The sequence below is a fragment of the Perca fluviatilis genome, chromosome 1 (genome assembly GCF_010015445.1).
Source record: "Perca fluviatilis chromosome 1, GENO_Pfluv_1.0, whole genome shotgun sequence".
Taxonomy (NCBI): domain Eukaryota; kingdom Metazoa; phylum Chordata; class Actinopteri; order Perciformes; family Percidae; genus Perca; species Perca fluviatilis.
Window position 1 is genome coordinate 37,514,535 of NC_053112.1, and position 22,617 is coordinate 37,537,151.

The 22,617-nt window shown below is 42.0% G+C and overlaps 1 protein-coding gene across 4 annotated transcripts in view; it reads right to left on the reverse strand.

Annotated features, from left to right (window-relative positions):
• rptor (regulatory associated protein of MTOR, complex 1) overlaps nt 1-22,617 on the reverse strand; it is a 239,582-nt gene that overhangs the window by 106,899 nt on the left and 110,066 nt on the right. For all 4 annotated transcript variants that reach the window (XM_039816705.1, XM_039816691.1, XM_039816698.1 and 1 more), the window contains exon 8: nt 6,994-7,053. In XM_039816705.1, coding sequence (XP_039672639.1) covers nt 6,994-7,053 — 60 coding nt within the window. The remainder of the gene's footprint in view (nt 1-6,993; nt 7,054-22,617) is intronic.

Below are 22,617 nucleotides of genomic sequence, written 5' to 3' on the forward strand. Positions count from 1 at the left end.
CTCTGCTGTGGAACCAGCTCCCAATCTGGGTCCGGGGGGCAGACACCGTCACCACATTTAAGAGTAAACTTAAAACTCTCCTCTTCGATAAAGCTTATAGTTAGGGAGTGAGAAGGTGCAGCGTTTGCCTAGCCCGGCGGGGGAAGGTGTATAGCTCCAGAATTGAATTGAATGTGGCCCAGACCTAGCCTGGATGCCAGCCGAACTCAGCCCCGCCCACAACATTTGAGGTCGGGAAGTTCGGTCTGGACTTGATCTGTTATGGAGCAACTATGCTCGAACCAGAGCTGTTTGGTCCAATCAAATTGTCACGGCGGGCTTTATGTGATGATGGACAGATGATCAACAGTAACGTAATCAACCACGTCACCAAAGAGCGCTTGGGTTGAATTCATTTACAACAAAGATGGCTGCCGCTGGAGAATTGAGATGTGTAGAGTCCTCCATCGTGTCTGTTATAGAAGTTATCGACAGCGCATTCATTTTAAAAGAGGAACAGAGAACCGCGATCACGTATGTATACACATTGCCACACCTGTCCACACCATACGGAAACTGCCGCCTCTGCCTTTGCTCTGTGGAAGCCTGCCTTTGACTCGCAGCTTCTGTGACGTCTGTCTCCATTGCTCTGATTGGTTGGAGGTCTATCCAATTGAGTGCAGAGGCATTTTCTTTCCTGGTTCGGTTGAAACACACCCCATAATCACAGTCCAATGGAGCAGTATCAGATTAATATTCTGACTAGAATCTGAGTATGACGACGTCAGGCTAGCCCAGACCACCTTTCGAATGTGGTCTGAGTGATGGGATCTCAATGCATCCTAGGTGCATTAACACCTGTACTACAGCTGTCCACTTAGGACGGATGAAATGGGGTCAATGATAGACGGTACAGATAAATAGATAAATCTACTGCTGTTAGGTAATACATGTTCACTTTTTTTTTTACACAGTAGACACAGAGCTAGCTTTTGTCCAAGTCTTCTTCCTGTTCATCAAATGGTACGTCCAATGTTCAACTTTGTCAGACATTTAGTTTTGGGTTGATCAGAGTTTGCCTGCTGCTTGTGGAAACAAGGTAAATTAAAGCTGCAAGCAGCGATGACGGGCCCTCGCTTCTTGCCCCGGGGGGGGGGTACTGGCAAATGCAACATCACATGTAGACCACACTCTAAGTTTCATGTAAATCGGAATAACTTTTGCCAAGATAGAACCGTTCATGTTTCGACACCCACCTACAGGAAGTTGTTCCTCCATAACTTGCGCTATCAAAATTCTTTTGATAACTTTTAGTCACGAGGGTCCACCGTATCTATGTCCAAGTTTTCGTGCACATTGGACTCACGGCCCAGGAGGAGTTAGACAAAGTATGTTTCCCATATTTCGCAATGTGAAAAATTAATTAAAAAATTCTAACAGCACCATCTAATGGCCAATTCATTCTAAATTTGGCATGGATGCTCAAGCCCCTATGCGGAACAACTGTGTCATGTTGGGTGGCAATCTGAATAAGACTTGGTAAGATACGCAACTGCCTGTTTCGACAGCCCCTTCAGGAAGTTGGTCCTCTGTAACTTGCGCATTGTGTCAGCTATCAAAATTCTTTTGATAACTTTTTGTCAGGAAGGGTCCACAGAGTCTCGTGTAAATATTTGTGCAGATGGTACTCACGGTCTACGAGGAGTTAAAAAAAAGGAGGTTTCGCATAAAGCGAATTTGTTAATTAATTAACAAAATGAAAACAGCGCCATCTAAAGGCCGATTGACACCATATTTGGCACACAGCCTCATTGGCATATGAGGAACAACTGTCTTAAGTTTTGTGTCTATCGGAACAGCCGTGTGCAAGAAACAACCGTTCCTGTTTCGACACCCACCTACAGGAAGTTGGTCCTCTGTAACTTGCGCATTGTGTTAGCTATCAATATTCTTTTGATAAATTTTTGTCACGAGGGTCCTCCAAGTCTATCTGCAAGTTTTCGTGCCGATCGGACTCACGTCCCAGGAGTAGTTAGACAAAGTAGGCTTCCCATATATCAATATTTTGCTGATTAATAAAAACAAAATATTAAAACCGCACCATCTAATGGCCGATTGCCGCCAATTTTGGCACAGATTCTAAACCGGCAATGAGGAACAACCTTGTCAAGTTTCGGGGCAATGCGAATAATTGTTATTGCAACTTCCTGTTTAGACAGGAAGTTCCTATAACTTGTGCATTTTTTCATCTATCAAAATTCTCTGGATAACTTTTCGTCATGAGGGTCAACAGATACTACCTGCAAAGATTCGAGAAGATTGAAATCACGGCCTAGGACGAGTTTGAAAGAATGTAAAACACCTGAAAAATGCATAATTAAAAATGGCCGCCTTCCGGTTGGGCGGAGCTAATGAAGGTAAATGGGAAATATGTCCGCAATGATTAGAGCAATATGTGTATTAAATCTGGTGATGATCGGAGCAACTATGTCCATGTTAAGGCCTTCCACACCTTAGGGGGCACTATGGAGCCCGCTTAGAGGTATGGCCCAAATCACTGTACAGTCTCACAAAGCTCCCAGGTGTTTATGTGTGCGCCAATTTTTGTGAGTTTTCGTGTATATTGAGGCCATCAAAAATGTGCCCAAGGGCTAAAACCAATTAGGGTCACGTAGGCCACTTGCCCACGGTCCGTACCTTACTATAGGGGTGGCCTCATGAGTGGCCCTAGATGGTACCCATCAAATTTTGTAAAAATCGGATGAGGAGTTCATGAGGTATAAACTTTATGTACTTGTAGTGCCCCCTAGTGGCCAATGTTCGTAAAATGTGTGGGGCACCTCCAGAGAGGTCATGGCAAACAAGAATCTTAAGTTTTGCGTTAATAGCAATTATTTTGGTTGAGATATGGCAAAGTTGGTGTTTTCATACTTAGCTACACACATTTGTTTTATGCGTAATATGTGCAATTTTTATCCTATAAAAATTCTTTGGATAACTTTTGTCAGGTCCGTCTAGAGATGCTACCTGCCAAGTTTCATGCACATCGGTCGCCACGGTCTAGGAGGAGTTCGGCAAAGTAGGTTTTCAATAAATTCGCCATTTTTCACGCAAAAAGTCTAGGGCGGAAATGGGTGTGGCCTATATCAGGAGATTCAGCTGGATCCAGGGAATGCAAAGATATATGGTTTTTGAATGTGCGTGTATACGGCTTGGGAGTTATAGGGCCAAACGCGGGGTTTTCTGCAATAGCGCCACCTAGTGGTGCATATGAGTAATTATTTTGAATCTTTGCAATTTTCACCAGTTGTGACATGTTTGCAAATTGTTGTGAGTTTTCGTGCATGCTAACCCCCTGAAAAATGCGACGATGGACTCGGAAAAATAATCTGACGAAAAACAATAGGTTCCTTCGCACTTTCAGTGCAAGGCACCGTTGGGGCCTTGCACTTTCTTGCTCGGGCCCTAATGAGAGTGGTGTTTGTATGAGCTAAAAGAGACTTAGGCCTAAATGCTACATTGAGCTAACTGGAACTGCAGCGTTGGGTTCTTACTTTTTTGTGTTGTCTTTTAATTGATTGCTGTTGTAAGAAGTATTGTTTAATGCAGCTTTAATACCATCAGAATGTAATCATAATAATCCCTGCTGAAACTGCTATCTTGGCGATATTTCATGTTTTGATGACACGTCCCTTGAAAACTGTTTGACTTTAGTTAGAATTATGGCCCAGCTTCATAGAGCAGAGAGGTGAGATGGCAAATGGGTTTGGTTTCATTTTTCTTTTATGAGCTCTGAGACCATCCATTATTTAACTCTGAGGGACATCAGCTGAGTCAACATTTAGCCCTCTGGACATCATGCAATCAAGCAAAAACCGCAACTGAAGCATCATGGACCCCCCCGCCGATTAAAAACGAAAAAGCCCTTTGCCAGTCATGTTCAGGGCTGCTGAAACATCAAGGGCCAGGAGTCTCTTACCATTTAATTGGGGCATCTTAGATTTTCTATATCACTATTTTACCACATATTTTGGACATTTCTAATATTGCGTATTCTTTTCTTATATGAAATCCCACCTTTCATATTCACAATGCTTGTACTTCAACGCAAGGTCATCAGTCTCGTGAATTTGACATTTTATTACTTTTTCAATATTGTTTGGAATCGACAACACCTTAAATCCAATTTCAATGAAGCATACAGACTAATACAGAACAGGTCAGCACTTTTCTGCTGCAGAGTGCTTTCTCTTAACCTTACTGGCTTTGTATTAGTATCTGACCCTGCTGTGTGTACGTCTGAAGCAGACAGCTAACACGGAGAGCACAGCCCAGGATCTTATAAAACACAGCATGGTCATGGCCGCACATACTGAAAGGCCATTACAGGAATCAAACCTACAATGTAGTGTAATTGCATTGAGTGTTTCTTTAGCGCGCGCGTTGGTTTGCCTGGCATATGACTTGTTAGTGATTGTAGCTTAGAAATCAGATCACAGTTTGTTTGTCCTTGACAGAAACCATTTTTGAATTTCATTGTGAGGTGGCAGACGGACTCCAAAACCCATTGTTATAAACTGTCACGCCTCTGATGTTTCTGTTCAGTGTTAATAATGCCTGCCAGAAGAATGAGAGCAGGTGAGCCCCACCCCCCACTCCCCCCGATGCTCTCTCTGACGTAAACTAGTGTGACGTTTGTGGCTGCTAAAACTCTCCTTACAGCAAGCGGGTCATAAATTACTCTCCCCCCTCTCCACAGAAGCTGTGAGTCATGTGATAAAAGATGAAGGAGGAGGACATGAGAAGTTAAGCATGAGCGGAGAGCTTCAATGTTGTCAAACCCACCGACTGATGTTGGTGAGGTTGAGAAGGCAGAATGTAGAAACAGAACTGTGAAAGACGAATGGAAAAAAAGGCCTTAATTCTTCAAAGACTGTCGTCATCGCTCTAGTGGTTTCCTATCTGGCAGTAGCTATATGTGCACTAGGGCAGGGGTCTTCAACGTTTTTGAAGCCAAAGACCCCTTAACTGAAAGAGAGACAGAGCAGGGACCCCCTACTACGCATATAGTCTAAAATGAAGTAGCATATTAAACTGGGCCTACAATAATGTGTAGGGCGGCCTAAGCCTTTATACATACCTTTTTTTGCATAGAATACTAACCTATTACAGTAAAGTAGGATAATTGTTGGCATTATTTTATTAATCATGTTTTAATGTTACACATACATGTGGAACAGTGAATCCTTAGGATTAACTGTATCTGTGGGTCGATACCTTAGTGACTACCTTACCTATGGGCCAGTAAGCAGTGGAGATTCATATTTGCTAATAATACATTGGATTCATGTTAAGACTTTTAAATTTTCGAAAAAGGGGCGCCGACACCGCTGCCTTCTCCAGGAAACAGCAGCGCACAGCTCTGCAGAGAGCCGGGGATGAGAGCGGGCGGGCGGTGTCAGATCTGTGTAGAGGAGCATCGGAATGTGTGTGTGTGTGGAGCGGGTTGCTGATGCCGCTTTTTGTGTGTGGAGCGGGTTGCTGATGCCGCTTTTAATGGCCAACCTAGTCTGGACCACTGTCCGACCAGAGACCTCCGTCCCCGGGTTGACACGCACCCCGTGGCTTTGTACTAGGGCTGACTGTGATGCTGTGTGGGTGCCGCCCCGGCTGGGATAGGGTATGTGCCTCTGGTGACCCAAAAAGATAAGGAACCCCGACCCAAGAGCGGTGCGGCAGATGATACGATACTAATCCCGTACGAATAGGGCTTTATACTGTATTTATCAAGGTAATGGATTAAAAAAAAGGTGTCGAGTTTGCATCAACCGCAAACCACAAATTCAAATGGGCAGATACAAAAACAGGCAGGCTTCTTACTAAAATATGATACATAATTCATAAGATACACACATAAAAAAGGGAACATTTGAAATAAAGGGCCGTCCGGTAATAAAAGCCTGTTTTTAATGGCTGTGCTACAGTAGGCTTTTATTTGAGGATTTACAGCACCAGAGTAGACATATTCTTTCCAAAGTAGAGCACATGAAACATAAGTTTGGACAGGAAAGTAAAAGTGCATCATTGTGAGTCCAAAGAACCACACACACAGAAAACAGCTCTTGAGGACGAAAAAGGACAGGGGAGAGCAGAGAGGCACACGCTGTCTCGACACAAAGCCTAAGCCAAAATCTAATTAAAGTCTAGTGGAAGGTACAGATGTGCAGGTGTGTGTGTGTGTGTGTGTGTGTGTGTGTGTGTGTGTGTGTGTGTGTGTGTGTATATAGATGCACTCACAAACTGTGTCTGGCTGTCTGTGGCAAACTGAAATCACAGTTTGATGATGTGAAGAGAAACGATTATTCACCTTTCAGCAGACGTCATTAGAAGACTGCTGAGACACTCTTCAAGTTTAGCCCCTCAAGGTGCTTTCCAAAAAGACGGTTTATTTTTCTGCTGAGATATGACAGTCTGCTATTTAAGTTACTTGCCACTTCTAAAACCTCCTCAACTGACTTATTTTATGGGTGTCATTTTATTCTCCCCCGCACGAAAGGGAAGGGAAAAAAGGAAAAGCCACCCCCGATGGTTCTGTGAAACGACTGAAACTTAGGATATGACATCCATATTGAGCGCTAATATCACTCAGGGTGTGTGCCTAAAAGCGAGAGTTGTTCTGCGCTCAGCCGCGTGGCACCCGGAGGTTTACTGAAGAAATGTGGAGCTTTAAATCTGCCAAATTACTGCCGCATTGGCTGTAAGGGGGGCAAACAAAGGCAGAAAAATCATACCTGCAGAATGGAAAACAACAGAGAGAGGGCTGACAATACGGAGGAGAGAGCAAAAAAAAAAAAAGGACAGACAGGAAGATAGATAGACAGACATGAGGAAAACCGCATAATGATGTCTCTAGATTGCACCCTCCTGAGACACAGAGACAATAAGAGGGAAAGAGTTGCAACAGAGATTTTTTTTCCTTCCATTTATTTAGGATGGAGGTGGAGTGCCACTTACTTCTCGATGAGGTCTAACGTCACCCCTGGCACCAACTTGGCACTCTTCTGCATACAAAACCTGTGCAAAAAAACAAAGACAAGGCAAAGCTGCTGATAAGAGTTGGAAAGAAAACAAGAGGTGCTCACAGACTAGACAAAACAATAAAAATGTTTGGCCTCTACAGTACAGATTTTACGACCTACGAGAGAGACAATCGACGGATAAAACGCTCAAATGAAAAATGAGAGCTTCAGAAGATTACAACCACTGAGCACTTTGATAAGTGTATTTTGGCTGAGTTACAGTCAAAGGGAGCGGGGTGCATGGAACACAGAGTCATATTTCTGAGACGTCGGGCATGGGGGGGGTTATTGTTTACTGTTCATGGTTAGCTCTGACAGGTCGGGCCAGCTGGATGTCACAGCAGGTTGCCATTCAGAGCCTCGACAGACGAGTCACTGTGAGTCGTCACACACCTGGGGGAGAGCGTTTTTATATATATATATATATAAACTGACTTTGACGCAATTTAATAAAAAGTATAAAGTCTGGGCAGCACAGAAGATCTATACAATCCCCACAGTTGATACTTGAAGGTATCTACATAAGGGTGACATGACACTGTCATGAACGTGTCATAAACATTATAAACAAGTCAAAACGTTTATGACATAACGCTTCTTTTAGTAAGTCTCATTCGGTTTTTGTCATGGCAAGTTATGGTTAGGGTTCATGTGTCATGACAGTGTCATGTGTTCATGACACTGTCATGGCACTCTTATGTAGATACCTTCAAGTAAAGTGTTACTGATTAGTGTTACCAACTCAGGTTCTGACCAAATGTCTCCTCTTCGGTTCCTGAGTTATGGTGTTTATTAAGAAAAGTGTTTCTGCAAAGCACTATGATGGCACACTGAAGTTGACCTTTGGCCTTTTGGATATAAAATGCCATCACTTCCTTGTTTTATCCTATTAGACATTTGAGTGAAATTCTGTTGTAATTTGCGTAGAAATTCTTGAGTTATGGCTAAAACAATGGCCGTTTTGTGAAGTCACAGTGAACTTTCATAACCAAAATCAGTTACACTTTACTTGAAGGTATCTACATAAGAGTGACATGACACGGTCATGAACGTGTCATAAATATTATAAACAAGTCATAAACGTTCATGACATAACGCTTCTTTTAGTAAGTCCCATTCGGTTTTTGTCATGACAAGTTAGGGTTAGGGTTCATGTGTTCATGACAGTGCCATGTCACTCTTATGTAGATACCTTCAAAAAAACTTGAGTCCAAGTGGAGGTGTTGTGCCAAATTTGAAGAAAGTCCCTCAAGGCGTTCCTGAGATATTGCGTTCACAAGAATGGGATGGACGGACATCCTAAAACCATATTGAACTAGAAGGGCACTCAGAGAGCGAAGACCTCTGCCAAGTCATGCCCCATCTCACAATGTCATAGCAGTGTGAATTTTCCCATTCAGGAACTTTTCCAATTATTACAACACCACATGGACCAAAGTGAAGAGTAATGTGTCTATCAACCCCGTGATTCGGATCCGCTCCAACATGTAATGGGTTCAGTAGTTTTTCTGTAATCTAGCCGACAGACAAACAAACCAACAAGTGGATAAACAAACTTAAAACCTCCTTGGCAGAGGTAATAACTAAATATCTGTCTGTCTGAGCGTTAAGCAAACACATCCTTTCAAAGAGACAAGCTTTGAGCCATGACTATAGTAAGTTCTGAAATAGTTCTGACTGTAGGAACTAAACAATTTAATCTGACGTTAATTTGACAAAAAAGATCAAACTAGTTAAACAAGGAGTTGATTGAATTAAAGTTGTTGAAATGTTACAGTGTAAGAATAAAAATCACAAGTCAAAGCGACTCTGTCCTGTTGACCCTTGTCCTAAAGCTTCCTCATTCCGCCCGTCATGTTTGGTTGTAAAGTTATTAGTGATTCACTTTTCTCCACAAACAATTGAAGCCTCCAACATGCCTGGAAAAGAATTGGAATAAAGTTTCAAAAGGATAGAAGGATGATGCATGGGATAGAACAACTGATCCACTCCGACTGTGATGAAGTGGCACTTGCATCCAAAGGTTCTCCCTGATGCTGGAGAATAATGAGATCCCACATGACACCAGAGTGACTTACTGACTTTTTAAAATAACAGCACGGGCCTAGAGTGTGCCCCGCACTCCAGGAAAAAAAAGAGAAGGAAGGATGTAAGCAGGGCAAGTTGGTCTGAAGTCTTAATAATCAGAAACTTTTCCAAGGAAAGCCATGATGCGCAATATCTGCATTGTTATGTGCCAGCCTTTTGCTGTGTGCCAGTTATATATCATTGTTTACTTTTGAATTTCATTTGGACCACAGATTAAGTATTGTGTTTATGTTTTCGCCTGTGAACTACTTCAAAAAGGGATATGGTGAATTCCCCAACATAAGCAGTGATGATTAACTAAAAATGGAGTCTGGGAGAAAACAGACAGACGTGCCAAAGTAAACGGAGCACAGACCAAGCAGGAGGTTGCATCAGTGAGCGTTTCCACCTAACATCTGGGCAGGGCGATGTCAAGTCACTCGGGCGTGGAGGATAGAAGAAAGGGAGCGATGAGAAAAGGAAGAGAAGGAGAGAAGAGAGGAGCATTTGGTCACTCCTGTATCTATAATCATTTGGTCTCAGAAAAAGCCATGTTTGTGCTCTGAAATGACATCAAAAAGGACTATACCGCTCCAATGACGCACTGCGACTAGAGAAAGTGATTCTACGAGCGTTTATAGTGTGTTTATAGTCATAGTATATGAAGATGAACCCTAAATGAATTGGCACTGGCTTGTTGTTTATTTTTTCTAATGCCAGAACTACGAATCAACCACAGCAAGTGGTCCTGCCTACTGCTTAGCATTGAGACAAAGGGACAAAAAGTAAATAATTACAATGGAAAACTGGTGTTGTCCAGTGTGTGCTACTGCTGTAAAGCCCAGTTCAGACCAAAGACTTGTGGCGAGACGAGTTGAAATGTGCAACGAGCCGCTCTGCAGCGTTCTGAAACCTGCCAGTTCACACCAATGAGACGAGACGAGATGGTGTACCATCTACATAGTAACAACCGCTAGTACTACTTTTAAGCTTTTTTTGTAGTGGATGTATCATTTGTTGCGTCTAAATTAGGGATGTCACGAGAACCAATAATTGCGATACCTTTCGGTTCTAAAATGACAAAACACAGATGATGCCCATTTTTTTGAAGCAACATGCTGCCAGTGTTAGCAGCATCGGTGCTGCGCCTCTTCCGGAACTGATGGGGGCAGTACACGCTTCAGAGCGTTCCAGTCGATACATTCAGAAGTAGGAGGTTACGAACAAGCCGAAGTCACGCACTTCTACTTCGGTCCATGGGACATATCTTTTGAAAAAAATATGAACGAGAGTCAACGGAGATACTCTACCTGAACTAAAAAACGGCATGTTCACGGTCATATCTTCCTGATTTACAGCCCCCCCACCATCTCTTGGCTTCAAATAACTCACAGTTGTCGGCTACGGCCTCTTAACGTTAGCAGTTAGCAGGGTTAGCATGGACCCGTCGGGATCACTTTACTGGCTGTGTCTGATTTTGTTTTTGCAAGTAACCAACTCGGGTACTATAGTTATATAATTGAATGTGAGAACACGAATGTTGAAATGACATAAAATGCCCGTCCCTTGTAGCCGTGATAAATTAGCCTGAAGCTAATGCTTAGCTACCTGTTCAGGAGGAAAATAGCCAACTCTGCGTCCTTTTGGGCTCTAAGCTATCTCCATCTTTCAAATACATCTCTAATATTTACAAGGGGTTTGTTTTGTCTCTGGTCACGCAACTGTTAGAAACTCTGTTGTTGTTTTTGCAAAGTACCTTTTGAAAAAATGCCTGGAAGTCTGGAATGTGTCTGGGGACACTAGTGGTTGCACCATTTATTGCACTTTATTATGTTGTTCTATGTTCTATTGCACATATTTTGTATGTCTTGTGACATTTTGATATTTTTCAAATATTTTAATAAAGAAGTTCATGTTTCAAGTTCAAGTACATGGAATCTTAGAAAATCCTTTTTTTTTACCGTGGTATCGAAATTGGCATCGAGAGTTATGTTATTTTACTGGTATTGGCACCGACTACTGAATTTTTGGTATCATGACACCCCTAGTCTAAATATGAATGTGGATAACGTTAGTGATATTGAGATGCTTGCTACAATTGCATTTCCAGTGATGAAACGGCGAAGAAACGTTTAATTTCTCTGATTCACTGCTTTATTCTTGCTCGACCATATAACGTTACCGTGCTTTCGGTCGTTTAAAACTCTTATGGATGACTTTATTTCTATAGTTTATAGCTGACTTTACCAGCTGACTTCTCTATTGGCTGTTGAAACAGGTGACGTCCCTTACGTCCCTTACTAAAACCAGCCTCTGTGGCTTGAACAGCTGAGTCGCAGCGAAACCATCAGCTGGTTTGAGTCGAGCTGAGACGGGCCGGTTCAGACCGCTGCAACTTCTCCCTGCGACGTTCCAAAACGGTTTCGTCTTTTCGAAAATGCTGGGGCCCTCTAGCTCCCCCAGTAAGAGCGTTCGCCCCACGTTGGCCGAGTCCTGCAGCAGCGTGGGTTCGAATCCGACCTGCTGCGTGTCATTCCCCCCTCTCTCTCTCTCTCTCTCCCCCTTTCCTGTCTATCTACTGTCACTCTATAATAAAAGTGTAAAGGGTAAAGCCCCCCAAATGGATTTCATTCTCTGGCATGAAGTGACAAATTGTGACAAATTCAAGACATCGTTTCAATTCATAGACCTCAGTGGATTCCTACAGGATACAATGACATATTCATTATCACACAGCGAAACAGGAGTAACAACTGCATTCTGCAAGCTGAAAGCAGACCATACGTCACTCTGAATGGGTGGTAAGGTGCAGAGAGCTTTTATCAAGGCTTGTGCAGTATCTTTTCAGATCTGTCCTCACTCTAGTCTCACCTAAAACCCACTAGTCTTTGTTAAATATCTGCCGAATGCACTTCAGCCGGGTGAATCATTCAACCTAGTATTTGCTAATTAGCGGTGCATTTACACCAGTCAAAGGAAAAACATATCACTTCAGGGGCTAGGGTAAATGCTAACAACTCAAACTAGGACACTGTCAAACAAAAATAATTCATCTCAGATATGACTCAAGTTCGGAAAATTATTCTAAAAAGCATCAGTCGGCCAGGGGATTTAACCACGCTAAACAGGAAGTTTTGATGCTGCATCTACTGCTGGGAAGTGTTAGTTAAAATAATTTATTTACATTTTAAGCCTTATACTTTGAGTTATTGAGGCGCATTTGTTCCAAGTATTTGGGGTTACACTTTACTTGAAGGTATCTACAGTACAGGCCAAAAGTTTGGACACACCTTCTCATTCAATGCCTTTCTTTTATTTTCATTACTATTTACATTGTAGATTCTCACTGAAGGCATCAAAACTATGAATGAACACATATGGAATTATGTACTTAACAAAAAAGTGTGAAATAACTGGGACCATCAGTTGTGTTGTGCAGAAGTCAGGTTGATACACAGCCGACAGCCCTATTGGACAACTGTTAGAATTCATATTATGGCAAGAACCAATCAGCTAAGTAAAGAGAAACGAGTGGCCATCATTACTTTAACAAATGAAGGTCAGTCATTCCGGAAAATTGCGAAAACTTTGAATGTGTCCCCAAGTGCAGTCGCAAAAACCGTCAAGCGCTACAACGAAACTGGCTCACATGAGGACCGCCCCAAGAAAGGAAGACCAAGAGTCACCTCTGCTGCTGAGGATAAGTTCATCCGAGTCACCAGCCTCAGAAATCCCAAGTTAACAGCAGCTCAGATTAGAGACCAGATGAATGCCACACAGAGTTCTAGCAGCAGACACATCTCTAGAACAACTGTTAAGAGGAGACTGCGAATCAGGCGAATCAGGCCTTCATGTGAATCAGGCCTTCATGGTCAAGTAGCTGCTAGGAAACCACTGCTAAGGAGAGGCAACAAGCAGAAGAGATTTGTTTGGGCCAAGAAACACAAGGAATGGAAATTAGACCAGTGGAAATCTGTGCTTTGGTCTGATGAGTCCAAATTTGAGATCTTTGGTTCCAACCGCCCGTGTCTTTGTGCGACGCAGAAAAGGTGAACGGATGGATTCTACATGCCTGGTTCCCACCGTGAAGCATGGAGGAGGAGGTGTGATGGTGTGGGGGTGCTTTGCTGGTGACACTGTTGGGGATTTATTCAAAATTGAAGGCATACTGAACCAGCATGGCTACCACAGCATCCTGCAGCGACATGCCATCCCATCCAGTTTGCGTTGCGCTGGACCATCATTTATTTTTCAACAGGACAATGACCCCAAACACACCTCCAGGCTGTGTAAGGGCTATTTGACCAAGAAGGAGAGTGATGGAGTGCTGCACCAGATGACCTGGCCTCCACAGTCACCGGACCTGAACCCAATCGAGATGGTTTGGGGTGAGCTGGACCGCAGAGTGAAGGCAAAAGGGCCAACAAGTGCTAAGCATCTCTGGGAACTCCTTCAAGACTGTTGGAAAACCATTTCAGGTGATTACCTCTTGATGCTCATCAAGAGAATGCCAAGAGTGTGCAAAGCAGTAATCAGAGCAAAGGGTGGCTACTTTGAAGAAACTAGAATATAAGACATGTTTTCAGTTATTTCACACTTTTTTGTTAAGTACATAATTCCACGTGTTCATTCATAGTTTTGATGCCTTCAGTGAGAATCTACAATGTAAATAGTCATGAAAATAAAGGAAATGCATTGAATGAGAAGGTGGGTCCAAACTTTTGGCCTGTACTGTACATAAGAGTGACATGACACTGTCATGAACGTGTCAAACATTATAAAGAAGTCATAAACGTTTATGACATAACGCTTCTGTCATTAAGTGTCATTTGGTTTTTGTCATGACAAGTTAGGGTTAGGGTTCATGTGTCATGACAATGTCATGTCACTCTTATGTAGATACCTTCAAGTAAAGTGTTACCGTATTTTGTTTGCTCTTGTTGATAAAGTGACCTTGTGCCAGAAACAGATGTGGTTCTCAGAAGTTTTATTTCAATAAAATACCAACAACTGTCTTCATGCTGCCTCTTCTGAATGGACCTTGCACGTTTTTGCGCCTTTAAGATGCCTCACTGAGTACCAACATACCACCAGAAAGGCAATGTTTTTATGTCTGCAAAATACAATATATACCAAACAGCTGTTTGCACTTGTTGTTACGGCCCCATGAAAGTAGGGCCCTTAGTCTACAATAGAAGTTAACGTCCATTTCTTTGTGTTGTAAAACATGTTTAAAAGGACTGCCCTAAAGGGCTGAATTGCATAATTACCCTCAAATCTTTCTGGTAGTATTGGCCAGTTTCCTCCTAAATCATTTTTATATTCTTCACAAACTGACCACATTTGGATCTCTAAGGCTGTGTCTGAAATCCCTCCCTTTCACGCATTCATTTAATAGTTTACTCTATAAGTGAGCAGTAAATTGCCATTTCAGACACTTTGCCATCAAAATGACATAAAACTGTTTTTGCTCAAATGTTTTGCATTGATAAAACTGCACTGTGGTACAGTTAGCGGAAAGTAGTGTACATACCATCAACATTTATTTTCTTAGTAGAAAGTTATGTACTGCTGGTATCTAGTCATAAAAGTAATGGACAAACATTTTTTTTAAGTGATGAATGTCTGTACAAAAGGCCATGGCAATCAATCCAACAATTGTTGAGGCATTTCAGTCGGGGCCAAAGTTGTGAACCAACCGTCCCTAGAAACAAGTCTGCTGGTGTAAAGTACTCTCAATTTGAACAGGCATTATGTGTCAGTAGAAAATATAGGAATCCTTTTTGTATAAGACTCTGGAACAAACTGAAAAAAGCTTGTCGTTTCAATTTAAATGTGTGGAATAATTAAGTGAAAGAGAAAAAAAAAAGAATAGAGCAAGTGGGATTAAAATCAATACAAAGGTGATAAAAGATATATGGAAAATGGATTGTAGAGGTGAGGCATACTATAATTTTCACGTCTAACTGTTTCTACAGTAAGCTTTGTTTTATTGTGACAAAGCAAAAGTCAAACTTTCGGATGCACCAACAGCTATGGCTGGTGAACTAAAACGTTCCTGGCAGAAGAGAACAAGTTCTAGAGCAGGGGTCTTCAAAGTGTTTTTAAGCCAAGGACCCCTTAGCTGAAAGAGACATGGAGTAGGGACCCCCTACTACATATACTGTATAAAATTGATTTGCATAATAAACTAGGCTGGCTGGACGAAAATAAATGAATAATAATATAGAATTTATGCATCCATGTTTTAAATGTTAAACATACATGTGAAAGGCACAGTGAATCCTTAAGCTTAAACTGTTTAGCCACCATAATGGCTACCTTACTTATAGTAAGCTTATCTTCAATGTGTAAATTAGGGGGCTTTCACACCTACCTTGTTTGGTCCGGACTTTCGGACTTTTCGGTTTGATCCGAACCAAAATTACAGGTGTGAAACCTCCCCTGGACCAGGGGTCCCGCCAAAAGAGGTAGTCTCAGTCCGGATCAAACTGAACAATGGTCCGATTTGTTTCTAGGGTGAAAGCATTTTTTTTTGGATGGTTCCGACTTTCGGATCAAATACAGGAAGTTCTGGCAGGATATCTTGGTGTTATAAGACCGGGGAAACTGCTTTAAGGAACAGCTCAGTGCTTAGTGTGTACGTGAGAGAGGGTAACGGTGTCAGCGCTCAGAGCAGAGGATATATCAACAGTTTACTTGTTAAGTGGTAGTAAATGTACAGCGCAGGTTTCCGTCTGTCTCTGAATAAATGTTGCAGCTCCTCAAAACCCAAGTAAAGTTCCCGTGTCTCGCTTCTCAACAACGCAACAAAACAAAAAGAGCAGCGGTAGCACGGAGAGAGCAGCGGTCAGCTGGAAAGACTCCGACAGAGAGAATACGACAAACCAATCAGTTACAACTGTCAGGAGACACGGCTCGCGTATGTGATGACAACAGGACGTACTCTTGTCACGTAGAGGTCTTTAGTGCACTTGCATAACAGCAGTGTGAAAGCACACGAAATACCGGATCAAATGCTAAAACATGAACCGTGGTCCGGACTTTCACGTGTGAAAGCCCTCTTAATTATAATTTTTTTCTTTAAAAATACTGTAGGCCAATTTATCTTTGCTATTAAAATGTTGGATTCATATTAAGGTATATTTTGAGACATTTTTTAATAAAAAACTATTTCGGACGACCCCTTTTGAAGATCTCGGTTATAGAGAACACAACATAAGTTGACAGAAGTACAGGAGGGCTGGAGGGCAGAGATGAAGAGGAAATTGAGGGATTATTACCGACAGCAGGTTGGCCAAACTTTATTTGGATGGGTGAATAAGAGAGCGAGAGTGTGTGCGGCTGCAGAGAGGAGAGGGTAAGAGAGGGCATGTACATATTACATTTTGAGGAGAGAAATGGAAGTGGATCTTGTATGACGAAACTACTATACTGCTCCCAGGCTGGGAGGTGGAGGAGGAACGGGAGGAGCTCAGTGTCTCCCACTGGTCCCCACTGAGCAAGCTGCCTTCTAGATCTCATTACTCCTTCAATCAGCCTTCCTGTCCCAAGTCTCCATCTTTATCAGTCACATGCTGGAGGGACTGCTGGGTGATCTCAACTTTAATCTGCTCTGTCCCTGCCCTACAATATCCATAAGACATACCACACTGAGTTTTATATAATGATCTAAATTATAAATATGACAAATACAGTTGATTTGCTGAAACTAAGCTGATTAGTTTAGATTCTTACTATTCCTGTGTTCATCATTTTGATCCATCCATCTCGCTCTTTTGTAAATGACGGCAGCTGTAGTCGGCAGCTGTAGTCGACTTTTTCACTTTCTGCCTCCTTTCTTCCACCGCAGGTTAAAAACACATCTCTTCTGACTGCACCTTGGCAAAGAACAGTCGCTCCCAAACTTTTTTTTCTGCAAGGGCCCCCCCTCAAGGACCCACATCTCCACAAAAAATGAAATCCGCATCTTCAACTCAAACGGCGAACCCTGAGTTTCCGTTGTCCGGTAATTACTGGTCATTGAAAGAAAAGAAAATTATGAGGACCGAAAATTCTAATTGTCTCCGGTCAGAATGAACGGTGGAAATCATTCCCTCTGCACAATTTAAATTGTGTTAAAATAGGCTCCAGTGATTTTCGTATCTTTCGTTCTATTGAAACAATAAACAATCATGTTTTATTCATTTAAAAAAATTATACAGACGCGTGACAAATTAAAGGAAACGCTTGAATAATTAACAAACAAAACAATGTTTCCATACAGGACACAAGTCATCACTTAATGGTTTGATGAAATGTATGTTCAGTCTCCAGACCTCCGCCCAGTGTAACACCTATGGAAGATTCTTGACTGCAGTCTCAACCACCATCAGCAAAACACCAAATGAGGGAATATTTCTTTGGAAATATAGTTTTCAACCTTCCAGTAGAGTTCAGAGAATCTATTCCAAACAGCACTGAAGCTGTTCTGGAGGATTGTAGTGCTCCACTCCATTCGTACGTCACCCATCAATTCTGTCCGCTTTCAACTCGGTGCACGTGAAAAATGCCAAAAGTGGACATCTTATGAAACCAATCAAAAAAAGACACTATTAAACCACAGTATATAAAAGATTGAGATATTTTAATTTGTATCAGCATATTCTTTACTTTGCACGTCGACACTCACTTTTTGTAATCCTTCTGTATCAAATTACATAGAAATTACATTTTTGTAAAAAACAAATAAAACAAATTGACATTAAGGATCTACAGTACCATTTCACTATTCTGACAAGACATTCTAAAGTTCCAAACAAGCATCGTGTGAAACTGAATGGTGATGACCTTAGTGAGTCATTTTCAAGACCACAGACCGCATTGATGTCTTTAAAGTCTCCATTCAAGGCATTTTCAAATATGCCAAAAGGACTGCAGTTGCTTTTTGGTGAGATTTACAAACAGTGGCCTTTTATTTTGGCTTATGCACTTTATCATTAGGTGCAAAAGCTGCTTTAGCGATGGGTGCCTAGCAGGGATACAGTAAGATTTTGCTATCAGTATGTATGTATGATGCTTTTCTGAAATCCAGAGATAAGGCAAATGTGTGAGTTATGCAAGAGTTCCCTTTGTAAGGGGGGGGGGTGAGAGCACGGTGGCCCAGTGGTTAGTGCTGTGGCCTCAGCAAGAAGGTTCTGGGTTCGAATCCAGGCCTTTCTGTGTGGAGTTTGCATGTTCTCCCCGTGTCTGCGTGGGTTTTCTCTGGGTTCTCCGGTTTCCCCCCTCCCTAACTAGCTGATGTGTGGTGAGCGGTCTGGCGTCGTAAGGCGTTGTATGGCTGTGCATCACCCAGGTGGGTGCTACACATTAGTGGTGTTAGAGAGCAGTCCCCACCCCCCAAAAGCGCTTTGAGTGTCTATGATAAAGCGCTATATAAATGTAATTAAATAAATAATGAATATGTCAACATTTTAATGTTATTAAAGCCAACGCTTCAGAACAAGGACAGAGTGGTGTGTGTGTCTGTCTGTCTCAGCAGGGAGCCCATTGAACGAAAGAAATACAAGATGGGGTTATTTAAGCCCTTGCTGCTACATTTCTATTAATCTCACCTGTGTTCCTGTTCTTAAATGTTCACATTAAGTTTACAGCATATACACAAAGATAATGAGATGCTACTGTACTTCACCACTGTGCGCTATCAAAGCCGAGCAGCAAGGTTGAAAGGCTTGCACAGCATCATCTGCATTAAAAGCAGGGATGCACCACCTGTGTGCAGAGGTGGAAAAAGTACTAGAAAATTGTACTCAAGTAAAAGTACTGTTGTTTTTACTAGGCCGACAGTGACAGCAGCAGCCACTTGTTGTCAGAGAGAGGAAATGAGTCAAGTCAACCTCTGGCCTCTCAATCCCCAATCAACGACTGAGTTCCACTGAGCTTGTTTAGATGTGAAGTACACCTCCAAGAAGGAACAGAGAGAAAGACGAAGTACATGAAGGAATAAACAAACAAAAAAAGGAGGAGGAGAAAGTTGAGACGTAGCGTCTCAAAGCATCGTATCCTCTTGCTGCGATCGATTCACATAAGAATCGTGATTCTGGAGACCTTGACTGTCCGTACAAAATAGGGCTGCCACTTTATTTTTAAATTCTAACTACTGTCTGAATGTGGACAATTATTAAATTCTATCTGTCCTGACTGGTTTGAAATGTAAATTCACAGAATATAAGCGCAACCCTGATCTGTTGAATGCCCATTATTCCTTAAAATGACACCAGGCCATAGTTGTTCTCTTTATTAGTGCAAAATGGAGGACAACTAGTGTACTGTTTCACTCTGGACAAAAGACGTGGACCAGCTTTACCGTCAGACTGACCCACGCTTCTAGCATGGCTAAAACATGCACCCTGCGCTTTTCTTCCTTCATCGGTTTCTTTTTCTTCCTTCCCCTGCAACTCCCTGGTGCCTCTCTATTTTCAGATGCTCACCACCTCCACCCCCCACCCATTGCAGACGTAGGGAAATCCCTTAAAGATGGCGCTCCATCAGTAATGATTTTCTGCTCAGCTGAGCAATGAAAGGTACACATGCATTCACTCTGCTTGCTTGCTTGCTCTCTCTCTCTCTCTACCCCATCATCCATCCCTCAATGCATCTCATTAAAGTTTTAAAGCCAAGGTAAGCCAGCACATCAGTGAATCCCTCCATCCGCCCACTCTTAACTCCACCCATCCCTTCCTCATGTTCTCGCCGTGTCTCACTCTGGGGCGGTGTAAAATGAAGGAGAAGACAGCTCGGCATGTCTCCATTTAGAAAATAATAAGAGTACAGGAGAGAAGCAGCAAACTGTGGGAAGAAGAAGGAAGAAGTGGCGAGAGGGATCTTCAGTATCTTTGGAGTATTGTGAATTACATGTGTAATTAAAGGCTGAATTAACTAATAAAAAAATTTGTCACAGGTTTGAATATTCTCTTATGCTAAATAAGCTTATCAAACCCAAATATGTGAGGAAATATTATATATAATGCATAAATACAGTAATTCACTATTACGAACCACTGAAACTTGAGGTTTGCCCTGCAAGCCATAACACCCATTTTCGGAGGCAGAGGGCATTAAGGAATAGTTCAGTCAATATTATTCAGCAGGCTTTTAGCAACTTGTTGTCCGAAATGGAATGTTGGTAAGGGATATCAATATTAATGGCATAATACTGAGGCCTCATTATGCTGAAGGTCAATGGCCGGGTGTGGATTTAGAGCGCAGAAAGATTAACGAAACTCTTCAGCATTTCTGGCAGAGAAAAATCCGGCGAGCCGTAGGACACCTCCTAAAGGCGACTAGTCATTCTCGCTTACTGTACACACATGCATTCTTTCCTTCTTTCCTCCGACAAGGACACACACACACACACACACACACACACACACACACACACACAATCACTTTTAAATAGGCCTTTGTCACAGCAGACATTTTGACTTGAGACTGGGCTTTGTTCTATTCAAGTATCCAAGTAACCCATGACGGTAACAATATCAGGACCTTGAAGTCAGACAAGTAGCTACATTGCACACGATGGGAAGCTGGGTCCAGACCAGTTTAATGATAGCCAGACAGATTCTTTTAAGAGGATGGAAGAATGAAGGGGTGCCTTCAATCCAGGAGTGGGCTTGTGAGTTTGTCAGATTGGATGTCTAAATTATATATTATAATATCTAAACTGACCTTAGCTTTCTGGAGGGCTCCTAAGAAGCTTTTTGCTGGGGAGAGACGAGTATGATGGGCTTATGATTATGATGGTCATTTATACATATGTTTATTTGGTTTATTGGGATATGGATAAAAAACTAAATTTTCTCTTAAAGTATTATACAAAAGTCTGTGATGTAGTGAGTGACAACTCATACATAAATACATGTGGGGCTAGTTTGCCAACTACTGCAGTTGGCAAGCTAACTGCAAACACGATAGCCAGCCTGGAACATGCTATCGCTACTCAGTCGCAAAAGCTTTCCTGGCTTGCTGGATTTCTGTCAGTTATTATTAGCTAACTGTTTGCTAAATGCAAGTTAGCAAACTAGCTAGCCGTTACGTTTTTAAACTTACTGCGTGTTCACAGAACTGGACTTTCTGCGAGTTTGGAGTTCAGTCAGAGGCTGGGCTGAACACAGACTGTATAAAGACGCGCTTCCACAAGCGCGGTCGGAGCGTCGGTAACTAGCTAGCTTACGGCTAATGTACAGTTGGTACAATTGGCTGTTTGGGGCAAATAAACACAAAAGGTCCAGCGGTAAGTAGCCATAAGTGCTGCAAGGTGAAAATTTGCTTCGCTTTCTGTCAGAAAACATCATTACAAGGGAGAAAACATCATTACAAGGGAGTAAAGAACAAGCGCAACTACATTTCACAATTCAAACCAGACCTTATTTGAGTAACAAACTATCACTTAAAAGGGCTGGGTATCATTTGAATTTCTTAATACTGGTGCTAACATCCTATCTTAGTTTCGGTACACCGAGAAAAATTGTTTTCAATAACTAAGTTTGTAGAATAATAACATGTTTTTTTCTGAAAAAATAAAAACATTTTTCACTTAACAAAATATGCCAAATTCTTATTGCTTCAGTATTTAATGTTGCCTTAACACAAGCAGCCACACAAGAAAGTTACCTGCAAAATACAGTCAAAAACTAGCAAAGTTAGCTGACTTCCCGATTTAAATGAGGAACTATCTGATAAAAGAATAAGTAAAGACTTTAAATCTTTCCGAGCATTGGAAGCCAAATTTTTATACTTTTGACACTTTTTGATACTTGTTCGCAATGACAAATTGGCATACATACAGGATGCGGAGTTCCAGCACATATGTATGTAGAACATGAATGACATATTTATGTGCATGTGTGTGTGTGTGGTGTGTGTGTGTGTGTGTGTGTGTGTGTGTGTCTGTGTGTCTGTGTGTGTTTTGTGTTGACAGGGGATCGGAGGTGATGCAATCACCTTTGCATGGGCATGCAAGCCCCACACAGTCAGTGTACCCCACACAGAGCCGACTGTCTGATGCAACCCATGTGCTCCTGTGGTTTAGCTTGAAGCTCCATCAGTGCAGTCCTCTCAAAGATGGACATTTACATCAGGCTACTGTATCAGCCAAGCCTGAACACATTTTGCCTGAATATCTTTCCCCTTTTTTTTTTTCTGAATCGTCCTCTGCAGGGATCATCATCCTTGTGTCGCAGAGGATGATGTCAGTTTACATTTTTCATCATAGCGCCATATTTCTCATCATAGTTGAATACTGAGCAGGGTCGGTGCTCAAAGGAAGGATTTTTCGCTAAACAGGACACATCATAGTGTCCTCAGAGTGTCAAAGCAGTGATCCAACCTGCCGCTAACAGGCTTTTCAAATTAACAATACAGTACACATTCTACTGCATGGTTAAAAGGAAAATGTGTGCTTTTGTGTGAATATAAGTTAAAAGAAAGTATTATCTAGCAGAAATTGAAT